Consider the following 18428-nt stretch of genomic DNA (forward strand, 5'->3'; position numbering starts at 1 on the left):
CTCTCACAGTTCATGCATTGGAGCCCTGCATCTGGCTTGTGCTTTGACTCCTCTGTCCCTCTATCTCTGCCCCTTCCCTGCTCATGCTCTCTCTCTCTCTCTCTCTCTCAAGAAAAAATAAACATTTAAAAAATAAATAAACATGATAAAATAAAAATATCCTCAAAATCTCCCCCTCCTCCTCCTGCTGTTTTAATCAAAATGAGTTTAATCTTTTTCTTAATGGAGTTTCTTGAAAACTATGGAATAAGCAAAAGAATGAGTCAGTATAAAAGTAAATAGAAATATGACTAAATTGCGACAGCGCAGGTATTTTTAAAAAGCCCTCTTGATCGTTTTGCATGAATATTTAACAGCCCCTCTGTGCTATTACCCTCCCCCCATCCTGCCTAATCATTCTCACTGGAAAATCGAGGAGCAGGATCCTGTCCAGATGAAGCTTTGCCAGTGGGCTATAGTCACAGCAAGGGAGCAAGGGGTTTTCTCTAGAAGGCTTCGGCGCAGATGAGAGGATTGCTCAATGAGAAATATCTTAGAAAGAGGGAAATCTAGAATATTAACTAAGGGGTTGGGGACAAGCATGGGGAAAAGACCATCAACGTGGCAGTTATATCCACTTAGGCAATTCTTACTGAGTAAATGCATAGGCACAGAAGAGATCGTGCCAGAGATCCATCTGGAGAAAGCCCTTCTCCCAAAGAACTCACAAGTAAAGGGGGAAGAAAACCAAAAATAACTCAATGTTGTGGGTACAGAGTGAAGTAGGTCACTGCATGACACCGGACAAGGGAGGGTCATTTCCACTCCACCGCTAAGGAAAGCTTCCTAGAGGAAGAGACATCCCAGCTGGACCTCGAGGATTAGAAAGTCATCCAGGCGGAGACAGAGAAACCGTGTTAAACATGCTCAGCATCTCTGCAAATACGATGATCCCAGCATAATTGTAGTTAGCTTCCTTTGGCAAATGACATTTCAGCAGAAGCAGAAAAAAAGTTTTATAATAGGAAACCAAAGAGACGTCACCAGTAAGGGGTATACCACGTGTCATTTATTCTGAAACACATTCTTTCCCACGTCTCACACGTAGGAGATCAGGGTGAATCGTACTATTGACACCATCTCATAATAAATTTGTGGTTTTCTATTATTTGTCTGCCAGTTATGAATAGTGATTTATCTCGCATCGTACGGGAACTCTGGTGTGACCAACCAAGAGGATTATTTGATGAAATATGACGCGATCATCTCCCAGGCTGACAACTTGAGCTTCTGGGCTTCTGAGCGTTTATTCCAAATGGAAGAGGAGTCCATTAGATACTCTGATACGACCTATGAAGAACACAATCAAAACTTAGCTCTACGTGAGAGGTACTCACACTCCCATGTTCATAGCCACATTGTTCACCAGTAGCCAGAACGTGACATCAACCCCCGTGTCTGTCGACAGATGAATGACAAACAGAATGTGTCCTGTTCGTGCCCCAGAACATCATTCCTCAGCCTTGAAGAGGAAGGAAATTCTGACGCGTGCAACCACACGCATGAACCGTGAGGGTGTTGTGTTGAGAGAAAGAAGCCGGTTACAAAAGAACAACGACTAATGACTTCACTTAGGTGAGGTCCCCAGAGTCACCAAATTCATAGGGACACAGCACAAAATGGTGTTTGCCCGGGCCTGGGGAGCAGGCGCTGAGAAGGGCTTGTTCATTGGGTAGAGGTTTCATTTTTCCAGGTGAAAAGAGCTCTAGAAATTGCTTGCACAAAAATGCGAGCACACTTCATACATTCTAAGCTGTGCATTTGAAGACCGTGAAGAAGGCAGATTTTTTAAAAAATTTTTTTTCTTAATGTTTATTTATTTTTAAGAGAGAGAGAGAGAGAGAGAGTGCAAGTAGGGGAGGGGCAGAGAGAGAGGAAGACACAGAATCGGAAGCAGGCTCCAGGCTCCGAGCTGTCGGCACAGAGCCCTACGCGGGGCTCGAACCCAAGACCTGTGGGATCCTGACCTGAGCCGCAGTCGGACGCCAACTCACTGACCGCACCCTCCCCCCCCCCCCCCCCCCCCCCCCCACTGGCGTCCAGAGAAGGCAGGTTTTGTGTCGTGCACATTTCACCACAACTTAAACAATGGATTTACATAAAGGAGATGGGACTAGGGAGAAAGGGGAGGGTCTGGTGGAAAAGAACTGAGGCTAATGTGTAAATCAATAAATTGGGAGGATGGACAGATGCACAGAAAAGAAAGACTAAAAGTAAACACTCACCGGCGCCTCAAAAACCACAATGTAGGAACTGTCAAAAGGATGAACAAGGGCACTATTATCGCCAAAGATATCAAGCCGATGGAGACGGGGTTTCCTGAAAATGGGGGAAGGACACAGGACGTCCCTTGAAAACCCATTCTCTGATTCTCCTGACCTTCCTTTGCCTACTTGATGGTCACGTGCTCCTGATGCTCAAGCCCTCCATGCCTCCCCCGCCGTGTCCCTCCTTCCCTCTCCCTCCTGGTCATGGATCAAGCCCCACCCCCGGCCAGTGCCTCCCTCTATGCCTGAGGACCCTCTTCTCCGGGCCCTGCGGGGCACCAGACCTTTCTCACCCCAGTGGAGGACCATGTCCCGGCCTCCTAGACTGCTGTGTCTCACTCGGCAAGACAGGCCGGCCGCCTCCCCGGCCGCCACGTCCAGGGTCACCCGAAGATACCACGTCTCGTCAGCGTGGGGCAGGACGTCGCCACGCCGGGTGCCCGGCTGCTCCTGCTCACCCCGCATCCACGTCACCCACACTGGCTTTGGGTAGAAGCCGGACACGTGGCACACAAGGAGCAGACGGCCAGGACCGGGACTGGGGCCACTGGACAGCCAGGCCTCGGGCTTCACTGGGGCAGGAAGGAACAGGGAGAGCAACGGATTATGACTCTAGTCTAGAGGGATTTGGAAACTCAAGTTTGGACGGTGGCCCTTTCTCCTCCTTTGGAAACCAAATAATTTATTAAGCCCTCTCTTGGGTACATCCTACTCCTGAACTTAAAGAAAGTGGTGGCAGGTGAAACAGAAAAGCCTCAGTGGGGGGGACAGGACTAACCTTGTCTCTGCAGTTCTGCCTTCCCCACATCAAGGACACCCAGGAGATACTGAGGGCAGGTTTCAAAGAGGAGCTTCCCCGCGATGTCCCGGATGCCCGCGTACTGATGGATGAGCGCGCAGATGCGCTGTGCCCGGCTTCCACCCTCCGGGGCGGGCACACAGGAGTAATTCTTGATGCTCAGAAAGTCCACTCCTCCTAACGCTCCCCGCAGGAAGCTCACCGTGCCCCCACCGGAATGCAGACTACAGCCTGCTATCCCCTGGATCTCAAAGGGATCTGGAGAGAAGGAAAACAGAGAAACGGTTATTAAGCCGCACCCAAGAGAGAGACGGGAGAAGAACCTGGGATTTGCGATTCGGGTGGGGCAAAAGGTGTGAGGCGTAAAAGGATGAGCCAGGGTCTCGGAGAGCTTAGGACCAGGGAAAGGCACACATGTCACCAACGGCGGAGAGGCAGTTGTGATGGTGTGTGTGTGAACAGGGAAAGGGGGGCAGCTGGGCAGAGTGAACGGGAAGAGTGCCAGGGAGGAGGCAGGAGGCTCGAGGAGAGGGATTGCAGGTAAAGATGTCTCAAGCATCAGGGCAGGGAAGTGGGGCTTCTTGCTTGGGGTGTGAGAAACGCAAGTTATACCCAAGCCAACCAGGAGATGTTGCAAAGGGGACCTTCACCCATCAGCAGAGCGTGTGAACGCTCTGTGGGGTGTGGAATCTGAAGCTGTGGCTACTCCAGGCCAGCTTGTGGGTGCAGCTGGGCACCGAGGGAAGGAGGGGCAAGGTCAGAGGCAGTAGTGGCCTACAACAGGAGAGAGACAAGTCGTTGAGAACCTCCCTCGACGAGAGCCCCGGACTCACATTCCATCTGGAACTCATGGGCATGGTCCTGTACTTCCAGGATGAACCCGTTGAGGTAGACCTGGAACACCTCCTCCAGCCCGGTCACCTCCTCCTCACTGAAGTTGCCCTTAGACCAGGGCTTCAGGAAAACCGCCCTGCCCGCGTCGCTGTCCCAGCTTTGAAGCTGTAAGTCACCCAGCCATCCTGAGCCTTGGTTCTGCGCCCAGCTGCTGTTGGCAAAGGACGAGATCTGGATGACGTGGTAAGAGGTGGGCCCTTGAAAGGCTGTGGGTGACGGAAGGTTAAGAAAAGTGAGCAGAACGGCAGAAGCCGGGGACAACGAAAGAATGAAACTTGGAAAGATCCGGAGAAAAGGAACCCGGAGTCTGAGGAGCGACACAGAGCCCGAGACCTTTGCCCCCAAGGCCTTGGGCGCCCACCCCACCTCCGGATGGGGGGAGCAGTGGTGCTAGGATCACCCGACCCTCCGGGGCTTTATCCACAGCCCCTCCTGGTGCTCGCCAGTCGCCCACCTGCCTCGCCGCCGCCCCCCGGGCAGAGGACCACAAGCCACAGGAGCCACGGAAGCAGCATCTCCCCGGGGACCCAGCTGCTGCTCTTCTGGCTCTGGCTCAGCAGTTTCGCTCAGAGGTGACTTCCTCTGTCTCCCAGCTGGCAGATCTCTTCCTGGTCCAGGCTGCCCAGCAGAGAAGAGCCGCCCCTCCCGCAGCCCCGGGCCTCCCACTCACCGCTCGTTTTCACCCCAGCCGATCTGACTCTGACATCTGGTTTCTTGTCTCCTTGGCCCCCGGGGGCCAGTTCCCTTTCTGCTTCCTACCTCGGAAGACCCCCACCCCCATGTGGTTCTGAAGGGCCGTTTCACCTCCCCACGCAGGTCCTTCCACAGCATTAAATAAGGGGGAAATGGTGGACAACTCCTCCGGCTCGCCTGGATCTAGAAGGATGCTTTGGGTTTAGCCACCCCGCTGGACCTTGCCCCGCCTCCCTAACCTGCAATTCTGTCACTGCTCCCTGCGTCCTCAGTGGTTCCTGTGGCTCATCTCACCCACCTTGTCTGGACCCTCTCACCCACATTCTCATTTCTGGGATGCTGTATATATTGACAGTCATTTACAACAAGGCAAAGCATTGAAAACCCCACCCGGGCTGTAGTGCCACAGACCCAAATCCCAGAATCAAGTATGATAAATACTGCCGTTTAAGAATCCAAACAAATTCGTCTTATGTCACAGCCATTTTTCACAGGTAAAGATGACACTTTCTACTGGCATATGACCTTCTTTTCGGTGGCGCTCAGGCTTTGGAGTTTAGAGTAACAAATCTTATGCGTGGAAACCAACCTGACAAGAAGTTATATTTAAAAAAAATTATTTAGTTAAAAAAATAGAGTAACAAAGCTTCTTCATGGAAACCAACTTGACAAGAAGTTATATTTAAAAAAAATTATTTAGTTAAAAAAATAGAGTAACAAAGCTTCTGCATGGAAACCAACTTGACAAGAAGTTATATTTAAAAAAAATTATTTAGTTAAAAAAATAGAGTAACAAAGCTTCTGCATGGAAACCAACTTGACAAGAAATTATATTTAAAAAAAATTATTTAGCGAAAAAAAATAGAGTAACAAATCTTCTTGAGCCCAGGAGAAACTGGGGAGTCTCCTGTGTGTAGCTTCAGTCTCAGAGACAGATTTTTGTAAGAGGGTCCCAGGCCAGAGAGCGTCCTTCTCCTCTCGCAGCATCTCACAGCCTCACTCTACCTTTCGGCATTTCCGACAGCAAATAAACGATTGCTAGGTGAGCAAGGAGCTTGTCACTTTTCACCAAAAGTTCCAAGATATGGGTCCTGAGTTGTCATCCCCTGTCTTCTCTGTGAATGCCCTCAGCACATCGCAACAGTACATTGAGCATCCACGGAGGGAAATATATGGGCGCTAGTCAACATGTTGCCCGTTACGATAATTCTTGGATTTCCTCCAATCAGGAAAGCGTGACCCACTGGCATAGGTCCACGTATCATCTAGCAGAAACGGGGTGGTAGAAGATTCCAAGCACGAGGGGCTTTCACTCACCGATCTTACGGCTGTCGATAAGCAAATCCAAAATGAGGACTGTCACCATCTCTACGCCTGGAAATCAGTGGCTCCCGCCACGAAGAGTGGCCTTTATCTGAGCCTGACCGCAAAGTCCGAATTGTGAAGTATGTAAGTCACCGTTTGGGTGACAGCCAGACGACAGCAGAGACTGGACACCTCCCGCCATTAACATGGTTGGTTTTTTATTTCTTCGTGAGCCTTGAGTTTGAGGGAGAACACCCAAGACTCCATCTGCGGGATGTGGTGTTGACTCGCTGACCGGCCCAAATGGTAAGAACTTAGTAGGTGCGTGAGCGCAGTGAGTAGATTAATTCTCCCACACAACAAACATCCCACTGACAGCGATGTGGCAGCACCGAGAGCCGGTGGAGCTGGCCTCGGAGGGGACGCTGGCCGAGCAGTGTGGGCCAATCGGGATGCTGGCCCACGGCGTCCTGCGTGGACTCAAAGAGAGACTGGGAACGGCAGCCTCCGTTTCCGGGTCAGACACCTGACAGGTGCTCTCGTGCCCTCTCGTCCACCGTCACGGTCGCCGCCACCACCACCCCTGCTCGGATGCAAACCCCACCGAAGGCGCGACCGCACCCTCTGGGACGGGACGTTGGCAGCCGTGAGGCGGCACCCTGCCACATCAATCCACCCTCCGGCCGTAAAGTCCCCTCTCCCAAATGTTCCGAGCCTCCAAGACAGAAGCCTGAGTGGACACAACTCTTCGGACACCCAGATGACTCCAACCAAGAGACTCAGAAGACAGGGTCCTGCCTTTCCTGGTAAAGAGGAGAGAGAGCAGGATTAACGGGTGAAAACGTCCCTGATTCCTCCAAGATCCCAACGACAAGAAATACAACAAAGATCCTCAAGTTCCACCCCAAAAGCAAAGAGCACAAACACCTCGGCGGCAAACGTGAGATGTCCGCAGACCCGGGGCCAGTCGGGGCCCCTCCACCTAAATGCAGGCGGCGGCCCAGCGAGCTGGCCTCCAGCAGCCGCCTGAGGCCCAGCGCCGTCCGCGTCCCGCAGCCCGAGCCGAGGTCACGGTACCTGCGGGCCCGAAGCCGGGCAGAGGAAGCAGGCAAGTGAGCCGCCCGTAGCTGTATTGCTTTCTTTCAAACTTTGCGATTTTAACCAAGGGATAAAAGTTAGCAACAGATCCGAAAACGGCAGGCCTCTTGCCCTACTCGTTCATTTATCCGGCGAGTATTCACGGGGCACCTGCCGTTCGCACCTTTTTCAGCTCTGCGGTACCTGTTTAGCATCCAGACTCTCGTCCCCCAGCCCACCTTATCCCAAAGTTGGAAGTGAGTTCACAGACTTCCTTTTAGCTCAGGAACCTTGGCTGGCTGAACTTTGCCCAGAACACACATGTTCTTAAGGGCCACAAAGAACCTCAAATTTGAGCTGGAAGGGGCAATTTCCAGTGAAATGTACCTGCCTCTGTTGCATCCACACGACTCCTGAAACAGAATGCTACAGGCACCAGTGACAGTCACAACAAAGTTTATTACAATGAGAGGCAAGGCCGACCGATCGGGACCAACACTCTTGATAAGAGTGCGGCCCCGAACAGCCGGGGTACAGAGTTTTTATAACCGATCACATCGTTTTATCATCACCTGGGAACAGAACAAAGAAACAATTTCCAGATGAGTTAGAAACAGTTGCCTAATGAGGTGTTTACTTTAGACTTTCTGCCTCTAAGTTGCAACCAGTGGATCTCCTTGACCCTGCCTCTGATGCTCTTTTCTTTGAACTTTTGCTTCCTTAATTGGTGAAGCCTAATTTACAAGAGTATGAGGCGTAATTTATAAGAGTAAAGCAAGGCTGTTATCTCTTAACCTTCAATGTCAACACAAAGCTGTTATTTTTCAAGCTAAGCATTAGCCCTACACTACAATTTAACCCTTACACCTCCCCAGTACTGGGACACAGAGAGGTTGAAACTTCTTTTTTTTTTTTTTAGCGTTTTAATTTTTTTTTATTGTTTAGTTTTGAGAGAGAGAGAGAGAGAGAGAGAGAGAGCGATCAGGTAGGGGCAGAGAGGGAGGGAGACACAGAATCCGAAGCAGGCTCCAGGCTCCGAGCTTTCAGCACAGAGCCCGACGAGAGGGGCTCGAACTCAGGAACTGCAAGATCATGACCTGAGCCTAAGTTGGATGCTTAACTGACTGAGCCACCCACGTGTCCCTCTTGAGAGATTTAAACTTCTGAGACAGACTGATTGGAAAACCCTGCATTTTTGACTTATTGGTCTTTGAATCCAAACTGTATGTTTTGGGGTTTCAATTTTTTTTTTTTACACACCTTTGTTCCTGTAGGTTTACTTTGCTTTTTGCTGTTGTCTATCTTTTATGAGTGCATATGTTGGGGTCCGTACAATCCTTCTATCTATAGAGCAGACGGAGGTCCCAGTAGGTCTGGATTTCAAATTCTAGTGTCAAATTCTAATTTACTGTTTTCCCACATCTACTGTTGAAAAGGAAACGTCTATTATTCTATTTGTTACTACCTTGTAGGCTTTTTTTTTTTTTCTCCAAAGATTTTCCATCTTTCCTTCCATTCTTTTCCAATGGAACATCTCATACTTAGACTCCAAAATTTCGGATTATCTAATTGCGTATCTGTTTTGCTGTTGAGGTGAAACACAATATAAAACAGCCAGCTCAATGGAATTTAGTACATTACAATGTTGCAACCACCAGCTCGAACAACTTGCCCAAAATTTATATTACCCAAGGGACTATCCCATAGCCATTATGCGGTCACCTACCCCCACCCTTCCCCCAGGCCAATCCCCTATTAGCTCATAATCCTCTTTCGGTCTCTGTGGACTTACTGTTGTATTTCATATGAACAGAATTACGCAACCTGGTTTCTTTTCCCCCAAACATCATGTTTTTGAGGCACATCCACGCTGTGTTATTTTTCATTCCTTTTTATGGCTGAATGATGTTCCATTCTGTGTATCTGCCACATTTTGTGCAGCCATTTACTCACCAATGGGTATTTGGGCAGTTTCTTCCTATTCACTCTTCATTATTGCGAATAGTGCTGCCATGAACTTTTGCGTACATTTATCTGAACATCTGTCTTTAGGTTTTATGGGGATATACCTAGAAGTGGAAGGTCTGCGTCATATGGTTAATTCTACACTTAGCTTTTTGGGGAAATGCCAAACCATTTTCCACAGAGGCAGTGCCACTTTGCATTCCCACCGGCGATATGAGAGGGCTGAAATTTTACATAGATAGATACTCTACTAGAAGTAAAAACTAATGCATTTTTATTTTTAGTGTTCTTTTAAAATTTTTTAAGTGTTTATTTATTTTAGAGAGAGAGAGAGGGAGGGAGGGAGCACAAGTGGGGGAGGGACAGACAGAGAGGGAGACCCAGAATCCGAAGCAGGCTCCAAGCTCCGAGCCACCAGCACAGAGCCCGATGCGGGGCTCGAACCCCCAAACCGTGAGATCGTGACTTGAGCCGAAGTCGGACGCTTGATGGACTGAGCCACCCAGGTGCCCCTGATTGTCAAATTTTATGCGACTTATTATCTCTAATCGCAAAGTGAGCTGGTCAGCACCCACAAAGAGCTCTCATGCCTTTGACATCTTCCGCCTTCTTTTTTGTTTGTTTGCTTTTGCTTAGTTTCTTTAGAATTTCTCAATCCTTCCAGGTTGTAATCTCCTAAAATTTTAATAACAATGTTTCCAAATGCCGCACTTAAACTTTGCATTTTAACCGTCCCTTCATACCATTATCTGTGGAACACAGCATCACCTGTCCCCAGCACCCCCACCCCTGGCCCTGAGGACGACTGTCCCCGCGTGGGGGCCGTGGGGCTGGACCGCCGCTCTCCCCATAAGCCGCTCACAGGGAGCACCCCTCACGTTCCCTGCTCCCGGCCTTCCTGCAAGAACACGCTTGACCAGCTGCCGCTCTCGCTCATAATCTTGAAAAATAAAAGGTGTTTGTGACTTCAGAGCCTGGATTCCTGTCGGCCACTAAAGCTTGAAGGGAGGGGTAGTTGGTGTTTCTCTCTTTCCCCAAGTGACTTTAACTGTCCTTTTAACCCAGGGGATTAATAAAAGTCCTTCCAGCATTCCGTTCTAGGACCCTCGCCTTTCTCTGAAAGGGGGGCCTCCGCACACAGACTATATTTTTGCAAAGACCCTGGTTTGAGCCACTCCTTGCCTGATGGCAGCTGGGGACAGCAGCACATGCCTTATTTCTTTGAAGACATACCATTTGTGACACTCGCTTCCTGGCCTCTCCCCTACCATCTGCCCCCTCTGTGTCTGCCGTAACCCTCACGGTTCAGACCAAAATGTCTGTTCTGGGAGCCAATCACATGGCTACACGGGGGCCTCTTAAAATCGTCCTGTGGGCTCCGAGCCCCCGGGAATAAAGGACGCTGACAGTGACGTTCTTACAGCCTCCCCTCTGGATAACAACACAAGCTTTGCTGGTTATTCTCTCCCCTCTTGGTTCAGAAGGAAGAGGCAAAGCGGAGGCCCGAGAAGTTTGGCTTCGCTCACCGCATGCTCTGATTCTACGGGAGGTAGGGGGGCTCAGCCTGGAAGTGACAATGGAGCAGGGGCTGCCCTGACTTCACGCCCAGCTGTGCTGTTTGCCAGAACGGCTACTTGTAACGAATGGTCTCCGCTAGGCCAACGGAAAGCTGTTTTCTGGTTGGCCATTTTCTTATGTCTCGACATTAAAAGATTGATACGTGAAAAAAAAAAAAAGAATACCATAATGAGTTCACATTTGTATAAATTTCATTTCAATTCCAGAACCACAGAGTTTTATTCCTTTAACTCATAGCAACTTCTTCTCCCACGAGGAAAAACTGGCCGCCGATGAACCAACACAAATACGTCCTCACCCACCCCACTCTACGCTACATCCCATTAGACCACACACGCAAGATGGTCTTAGGACAATACCAACACCATCATGAACAATATGATTACCGGAAACAAGGTAAGAATTGTTTTCTGACCCTGGGGTAGATCCCCTGTAGATAAGTAAACTGTTATGCTTTAAAAAAATTTTTTTTAAATGTTTATTTATTTTTGAGAGAGACAGAGACAGAATGTGAGTGGGTTAGGGGCAGCGAGAGGGAGACACAGAAGCAGAAGCAGGCTCCAGGCTCTGGGCTGTCAGCACAGAGCCCGACGCGGGGCTAGAACTCATGAGCTGTGAGATCATGACCTGAGCCGAAGTCGGACGCTCAACCGACTGAGCCACCCAGGTGCCCCAAGTAAACTGTTATGCTTTAAAGGAGCTTGAAATGGTTCTAGACTTACGGCTTGTCACCATCTTGACAAGTGGTTATGAGTAGTGTTGCATTTTGCTTTCAATGGTTAGGAATGGAAACTTTTGCTTGTTTGATTTATAATATTACACAGGGAGCAAGGTGTTCAGAGGCAGCAGGGAGCAAGGTGTCCAGAGTGGCTGGGTAAGGGGCTCAGCACGTTCTTTCCCTAACTATCGGTGATAACAAGGGACATGATTTTCTAAATAAGCAATTTCAGAATTCTGGAAAATGACTGAAGGTATACAACAGATTGAGAAGTACTTACTCCAGAGCTACCTTACCCTCAGCAAGAACAACAGAGTGACTGACGCCAGGCTGCTCCCATCTCTCCCCTGGCTTGGTGATTCTGGAAGCCGAGGACCTACGGTTTTGCTGTCACCGGAAGGGTGTACCCAACCTGGAGCTCTGCAGAGAGGCCTCATGCCCAGGGAGGTTGTAGGAAATAATAACAATGGGTGGCAAATATCAAAGGTCAACATGACTGCTGCCTAGGGCTGCAATACCCGTTAAGGCAAAGAATAGAGCGGCCAAAATTTAACAGATATCAGGGAAATGAGTCAGCCATGGTGGGGCCTGATGAGCTGCCATGTATTCCTAGAAGTGTGGAACGTTGCACACCTACTAAGGAGAGAGCAAAGCGGGCCACAGTTCTCCGCTTATCCCTGGCCAGACACGAAGCTTTGCACAGAAAAAGTAGAGGCCAGGGCAGATTTGCAAGCTGCTTGAATGGTAAATGTGTGTGCGCTCCAATCCATATGTGTCCCCTCGACAAAAGATGTAACCCTTACCAGTGCTGTTAACACACAAATTTCAACCAAAAGAATTTGAAGATGTAATCGGCTTTATGAAACGATTCATGAATCGCGCAGCATCCCATCTAGGAAGTCGAGATGGGAGTGACTTCCAGGGAGGCAGGAAGTAGGAAGAAGGAGAAGAGGGGAGGGAGGGAAAGAAGGAAAAGAGATCTTCTTGCGGTGACCACTTTGCAGTGTAGACAAAGACCCAAGGATTACATTTTACGCCTGAAACTAATATAACACCAGTTGTCAGCTCGATAAAAAAGCAAAGTGAGGAGGGCAGCCAGAATCCACAGAACTAGCCCAGGCAGGTAATGAAATAAACAAAACCACAATCAAAGAGCCTCGAATAACCATAAAAGAGTGGATGAATAAAAAAAAAAGATAGTATATTCATACCAGAGATCTATTGAGTAATAACAAGAAATATGGAATGACTTACAACCATATACTAGGTGGAAAAAAAAAAAAGCCCAGATACAAAGAGTACATATAAGTGATTCCGTTTTTTCCTTTTTTTAATTTTTCTTTTTCCTTTTTTAATTTATTTTTGAGAGAGAGAGAGCTAGAGAGGAAGTAGGAGAGAGAGAGGGAGGGAGATAGAATCCCAAGCAGGCTCCACACTGTCAGCACGGAGCCCGATGCTGGGGCTCGAACTCACAAACCGTGAAATCATTACCTGAGCCAAAGTCAAGACTGAGCCATCCAGGTGCCCCTTTTCCTCTTTGTTTTAAGTTAAATTTAATTTACTTGATATACAGTGTCATCTTGGCTTCAGGAGTAGAACCCAGTGATTCATCTCTTACATAGGACACCCAGTGCTCATCCCCTAAAGTGCCCTCCTTAATGCCCATCACCCATTTAGCCCATTCCCCCCACCCACCACCCTACAAACCCTCAGTTTGTCCTCTGTATTTGAGTCTCTTATGGTTTATATAAGTGATTTTATTTTAATAAAATTACAGAAAAGACAAATCAAAGCTTAGCCATATCAGTAAGCATACCAGTATTTGCAAGGATTCCTGGTTGGCGGTAGGTTTAGCTGCCAGTGGGTATGGGGGTAACTGGGGTAATGGGATGTGCTGTATCTTGACGGTGGTCTTGCTTACATAAGTGTATATGTATGCCAAAACGAATAGAATTGTATACTTAAAATAGATGCATTTTATGGTATGTAAATTACACATTCATAAAGTTGATTCAAAATTTCTAAAATGAAACCGAAAAAATGTACCGAGTACAAAGGGCATCGACAGACTGAAGAAGGTGGGCATTGCATCTCTAGTCAAGTGGATACGGTCCCCACTGTTTCTTCCTCGACCAGTTCACGAGTGTGCCTGTCCCGTGTTTCACGGTTTGACAAGTGTTACTTGCATTAGTGAATGAGTCTTGAAGAAAACAAAGTCCAGACAAAGGTATCTGAGAGAGCGCCACCCTTGGGGGGGTTTGTCTTCCATATACATCCTGTGCCTTGATCCCACCCCAATCCCGGGGACCGGCTCTCTTGTTCCGTTTTGTTAACCATCCGCGACACGTCTGCCCCACCGCACACGTGGCCTGCTCACTCTTTCTCTCTTCGTGTTTGGAATGAGTTGGAAAGAGTAGCATCGTTGTATTTGGGGGGCGGGGGGAAAGCTTGGCAAGGAGCAACGCTGCATTTTTCCTTAAGAGTTTAGTGAAAAAATGAGGGCGCTAAAGGGATATGGGATTTGGGGGCCACTTAAGAAACATTTAAAGAAAAAGGGAAACACCAATCCTTCAAAACCTATAACCACGTCAGGAGTAAACATATGAGGAGAGACTGTCAATAGAACCGTGAGTCCAGCTTGGATATGGTTTGTTTGGGTTTGATTTTCACTGAGCACGTCTTAGCCGCAGAAAACACATCTTCATCATGATCGCCGTCCTAGAGGAGTTTGCATATTGGAAGGGGAAGAACGACCTAGGGAGCCGCTGTGCAGGGAGAAATGAGATGCACACGGAACGGAGTTGAAGGGCTTCCCACCAATGGGTCAAGGAAGACTCTGGAGGCTGTGAACCACAATGGGCTTTGAAAGTTGCAGACTGTGGAACGAATGGAGATTATAAGGGAGGCATTCCATAGAGGGTTACACAACTAGACCGGTTTGTGTGAACTGATGATCGTCAAGCAGAAACAGGAAAAACAAATTCAACGGAGGGTGGAAAGAAGGGTATCACTCTGGTGTCCTAGGCTCCCGGGCCCTTGGGGAAGGCGTGGCGAGGAAGCTCACGGGATGTCTTGATAGGAGCTGTGGAAGACAGATGGCAGCCTCTGGGTGCATTGGAGGAGCGAGGAGTCAGGAGACAGAAGCTAAGACAGGTAAAGCTGGAATGTGAAAGAAGAAACTGGGGAGAGAGGAGGAAACCCGGAGAACTCACCGGCGCTTCTTAAACCACAATGCAGTGACTGTCAGAAGAATGAGGGGCACTATCACAGCCAACAGGATCAAGTACATGGAAAGGTGGTGTCCTGTGGGTATTAGAGAGACACAACAGACGTCATTTTTGACCCACTGCCGGTTCGACTCTGTCCATGATTCCCCATCTCAACAGGTGCATCGGATATGAATGCCGTCTTCAAACAACCTTGTCACTCTGTTCTCACACCTGCCCGGAGGAGGGTGCCTCATCTCTTCCCCAAGCCTCTGGCATCCGAGCCCCCCTTGTGCTCCACCCTTACTTTCCTGAAATCACTTGTATTCATTCTTTCCTGATACCGCACTCCCCTCGTTCTGGCGCCATGAAACTTTCCTCTGCCCAACCCTCTAGGCTCAAGAGCCACCTTCTCACACCTACAGGCTCTACCTTACTCACCCCAGTAGAGGACCATGTCCCGGCCTCCTAGACTGCTGTGTCTCACCCGGCAAGACAGGCCCGCTGCCTCTTGTGCTACCACGTCCAGGGTCACCCGAAGATACCACGTCCCGTCAGCGTGGGGCAGGACGTCGCCTCGCCGGGTGCCCGGCTGTTCCTGCTCACCCCGCATCCACGTCACCCACACTGGCTTTGGGTAGAAGCCGGACACGTGGCACACCAGGAGCAGACGGCCAGGACCGGGACTGGGGCCACTGGACAGCCAGGCCACTGGCCTCACTGCAGAGGGCATGAAAGGTATTCAGACGGAGACTCTAACACACAGCTCAAGGGGGTAACCGCATCAGTATGTACATATTATCCTGCTCTAGGAAACTTGTACCCAGAAAATCCTAGCCTCCTTGAACTCGTCCTTGTCTTAACTTTGAAAGGGATGGTGGGAAGGGGCATGTATAGAAAAATCCTAGAGGCAGGGGCCGTCCAAACCTTGCTTCTGGAGATCCACCTTCCCTGCATCGAAGAGACCCAAGGCAAATCGGGGACAGGTGTTTGCGGTGAGGCTGTGCACCGTTTCCCTGATGGCTTCATACTGGTTCATGAGGTCACAGGCGCTCTGGGCTCTGCTATCACTCTCTAGAGATGGCACCCAGGACATGTTTTGGAAGCTCAGGAAATCTGATCCTTGATAAGCTGCCTGTAAGAAGCCTTTTGCAATGTCACTAGAATGTAGCTCACAGCCAGCTGCCACCTGTATTTCCATGGGATCTGGGAAGAAGGAGGAAGGAGAAAGACAGATTTGTGGGTGGGAAAATGAGACAAATGATATAAGGGCTTGATTGAAAAGTGGAGCCGGAAGGTTTTGTAGAGGTGTGGGCGTAAGCCAAAGATGTGTTTGATCAGGAAGAAGGAAGAGAATTCGGGGGATGGGGAAGGGGCCATAGGGATACATGCCAAGAATTAAGAATTTGATTTGAAGAAGTCAGGGAAATGATAGTAAAGTGGAGGTCAGAGTCCACGTGAAGGGTGTCCTGCGAGTAGAGGGCACATGACATGGGTCGTAATGGTTGCTGGGCTGTAGCATAAACCTTGGAAGCTCCTGAATGGAGGAAGAGATCACAGTTTAAGGGAGTCAGGCACAGAGGGGCACGACTATGTGTCTCTGTGTTTTAGGCCGCAGAACGGAGACCACTGAGGAAAGCTAAAAATGAGCAAGAAAAAAGGAGTCAGAAGAAGAAAGAGTCTAGGAAGTCTTGAGGAGCCCAAATCCGGAAGGACCCCCGAGTTGATTCATGAAGATGTTTATCCTGGGACAGGAACAACAGGCAGTGGTCCCAAAGGGTGTGCGCATGCTTCCTGGAAATCGAAGCACCTTCTGAGGGAACTTACATGTTAAGTGCAATTGATCGGCATACTCTTCAGTCTCCCGAGTTAATCCGATGAAGTAGACGCGGAACAGAAGCTCCAGGTCGATCAATTCCTCGTTGCTGAAGTTGCCTTTAGACCACGAGCGCAGGAAAATTATCGTTTCGGACTTGCTGTCCCAGCCGTGAGTCTGCATGTCACCCAGCCAGCCTGAGCCCTGATGCTGTGCCCAGGATTGGTTGGCAAAGGAGAAGATATGGGCGACATGGAACGAGAGGGGTTCCTGGGCTGCTGTGGGTAGTAGAGCGTCAGGTTGTTTAAGAGAAAAAAAGAAGCAAGCAGGAAAGAGAAGTTGGGAAGTGAAGCAGTAGTGAAGGAGGAGAGGAGAGACAGAGAGGGCAGGGGGAGAGGGAGAGGAGGAGCGAGAGGAGGGGGTAGAAGGAGGGAGAAAGAGGGAAAGAAGGAGAGGGAAAGAGGGAGAGAAGGGGAGAGAGGGGCAAGCCACAACGAGGTTAGTGATGACATTTCCCTGACTCGGGGCCCCACGCTCGCCACCTGTCAAGGAGCGGACCCAACCCGGGCCGGGACCTCTCAGGGTGCGGACGCTCCAGCCACCTGAGAATCCCGATCGTCTTGGGAGAGGCCGCCGGGCTCTGCCCGGAGCTGGGGACCGGGCGGGCGGCAGAGGCTCTTACCTCGTGCACCGTGACCTCCCAGGAGAAGGGCAGCCAGCAGGGTGACCTGTAGAGACACCATGTCACCTGGAGAGGTTTCCCCACTCCCCTCTGTTTTCAGCCAACCTGCCTGGCACTGTCTCTGCTCTGACTTCCTTCTTCCACCGACAAGCCGTCCTCCCCCCCAACTGCTGATTGAAATAAAAAAGCTCTGCTGCTCCCTCTCCAGCCTCCAGCCTCCTACGCGGGCTCTCATTTCCCCTCCAGCTCCCACCAAGACTGTCCCCCTGCCTGGCTTCCAGCTCCTCTCCTTGTCTCCACCCCCCACCACACCCGCTTCCCTCTGCCAGGATCCTGTAGGGAGTTGTGTGTGACACCAGAGCGTCACCGCGCCTCCCTGGGACTCACGTCTCATCGCTACAGCAAAACACAGAAACCGCACCATTTGGCTGCGTCCTGCTTGTTCTAACAGATCAGGGGTCCAGCTCTGCCTCTGTCCCATCCAGCCCCCTCTCTGGATGGTCCATCCCTCTCCTCCCCTTTCCAGAATCTTCAGAGTCTGCTCTTTCCCGCCTCACCCCGTATCCCCCCACCTTTCTCCTCCCCTGATTCTCGCAGGCACCTTTGTAAGTTGCAGGATTTGTGTTCTCAGGTCTGCGCCAGCTCCCCAGGCACCTTGATAAGCCATCGCCGGCTCCCCCTTCCCCCGAGAGAGGAAAGTGCAGCCACCCCAGAGTGCACAGGACCATGAAAAGTGTGAAGAATTTGCCCGCCTATTGAATCTAACTCATACATCCATTCACCAAAAAGTCACTCAACACATGCTTGGTTCCAAGCATCTTAACGGAGTCGTGAACGGATAGAGCCTGACAATGCGTTCAGCCAATGCAGAAGTGTATTTTCAGCCAAGAATTGAATTCGGGGACACGTTTGTCAGCATTGATAACAAGGCTGGAAATCACACTCGGTGAGCTCTTTCTTTCTTTTTAAAGTTTATTTATTTGTTTTGAGAGAAACAGAGACAGCGTGAGTGGGGGGAGAGGCAGAGAGAGAGAGGAAGAGAGAGAGAATCCCAAGCAGGCTCCCCACTGTCAGCACAGAGCCTGACTTGGGGGCTCGAACCCGCGAGGCCATGAGATCATGACCTGAGCTGAAACCAAGAGCCGGACGCCTAACCGACTGAGCCACGCAAGAGCCCCTCAGTGAGCTCTTTCTATTACGGCCACAGATACGTGGCGATTTCCACGTGCCACAAACTTCCAAGAGCCACCGTCCACAATTTCAGCCCCAGCCAGATCTCGCTCACGTCCCAGATCCTGTCATCGCCCAAATCTTCTTATTAATGGCAAACTCTGGTTTTAGGAGGCCACAGTCCACACAATGCTGTGTGGTTATTACATTTTTTCCCAC

At 49.9% G+C, this 18428-nt stretch overlaps 2 protein-coding genes across 2 annotated transcripts; both read right to left on the reverse strand.

The window, feature by feature from the left end:
* Positions 1-1035: 1035 nt before the first annotated feature.
* Positions 1036-4609, reverse strand: LOC125925648 (T-cell surface glycoprotein CD1b-like). Its single transcript, XM_049634750.1, has 6 exons — positions 4454-4609; positions 3939-4205; positions 3085-3363; positions 2600-2878; positions 2265-2358; positions 1036-1329 (listed from the first exon to the last, which is right to left on the reverse strand). The coding sequence occupies exons 1-6, from the start codon at positions 4512-4514 to the stop codon at positions 1311-1313; spliced, it is 999 nt and encodes a 332-aa protein (XP_049490707.1). The 5' UTR covers positions 4515-4609; the 3' UTR covers positions 1036-1310.
* Positions 4610-14395: 9786 nt separating this feature from the next.
* On the reverse strand, positions 14396-17181 carry LOC125925640 (T-cell surface glycoprotein CD1c-like). The gene is made up of 6 exons (XM_049634742.1): positions 17040-17181; positions 16369-16635; positions 15469-15747; positions 14983-15261; positions 14548-14638; positions 14396-14417 (listed from the first exon to the last, which is right to left on the reverse strand). Exons 1-6 carry the CDS (start codon positions 17098-17100, stop codon positions 14396-14398), a joined length of 999 nt encoding a protein of 332 aa, XP_049490699.1. The 5' UTR covers positions 17101-17181.
* Positions 17182-18428: the final 1247 nt, after the last annotated feature.

The sequence above is a fragment of the Panthera uncia genome, chromosome F1 (genome assembly GCF_023721935.1).
Source record: "Panthera uncia isolate 11264 chromosome F1, Puncia_PCG_1.0, whole genome shotgun sequence".
NCBI classification, from domain to species: Eukaryota; Metazoa; Chordata; class Mammalia; order Carnivora; family Felidae; genus Panthera; species Panthera uncia.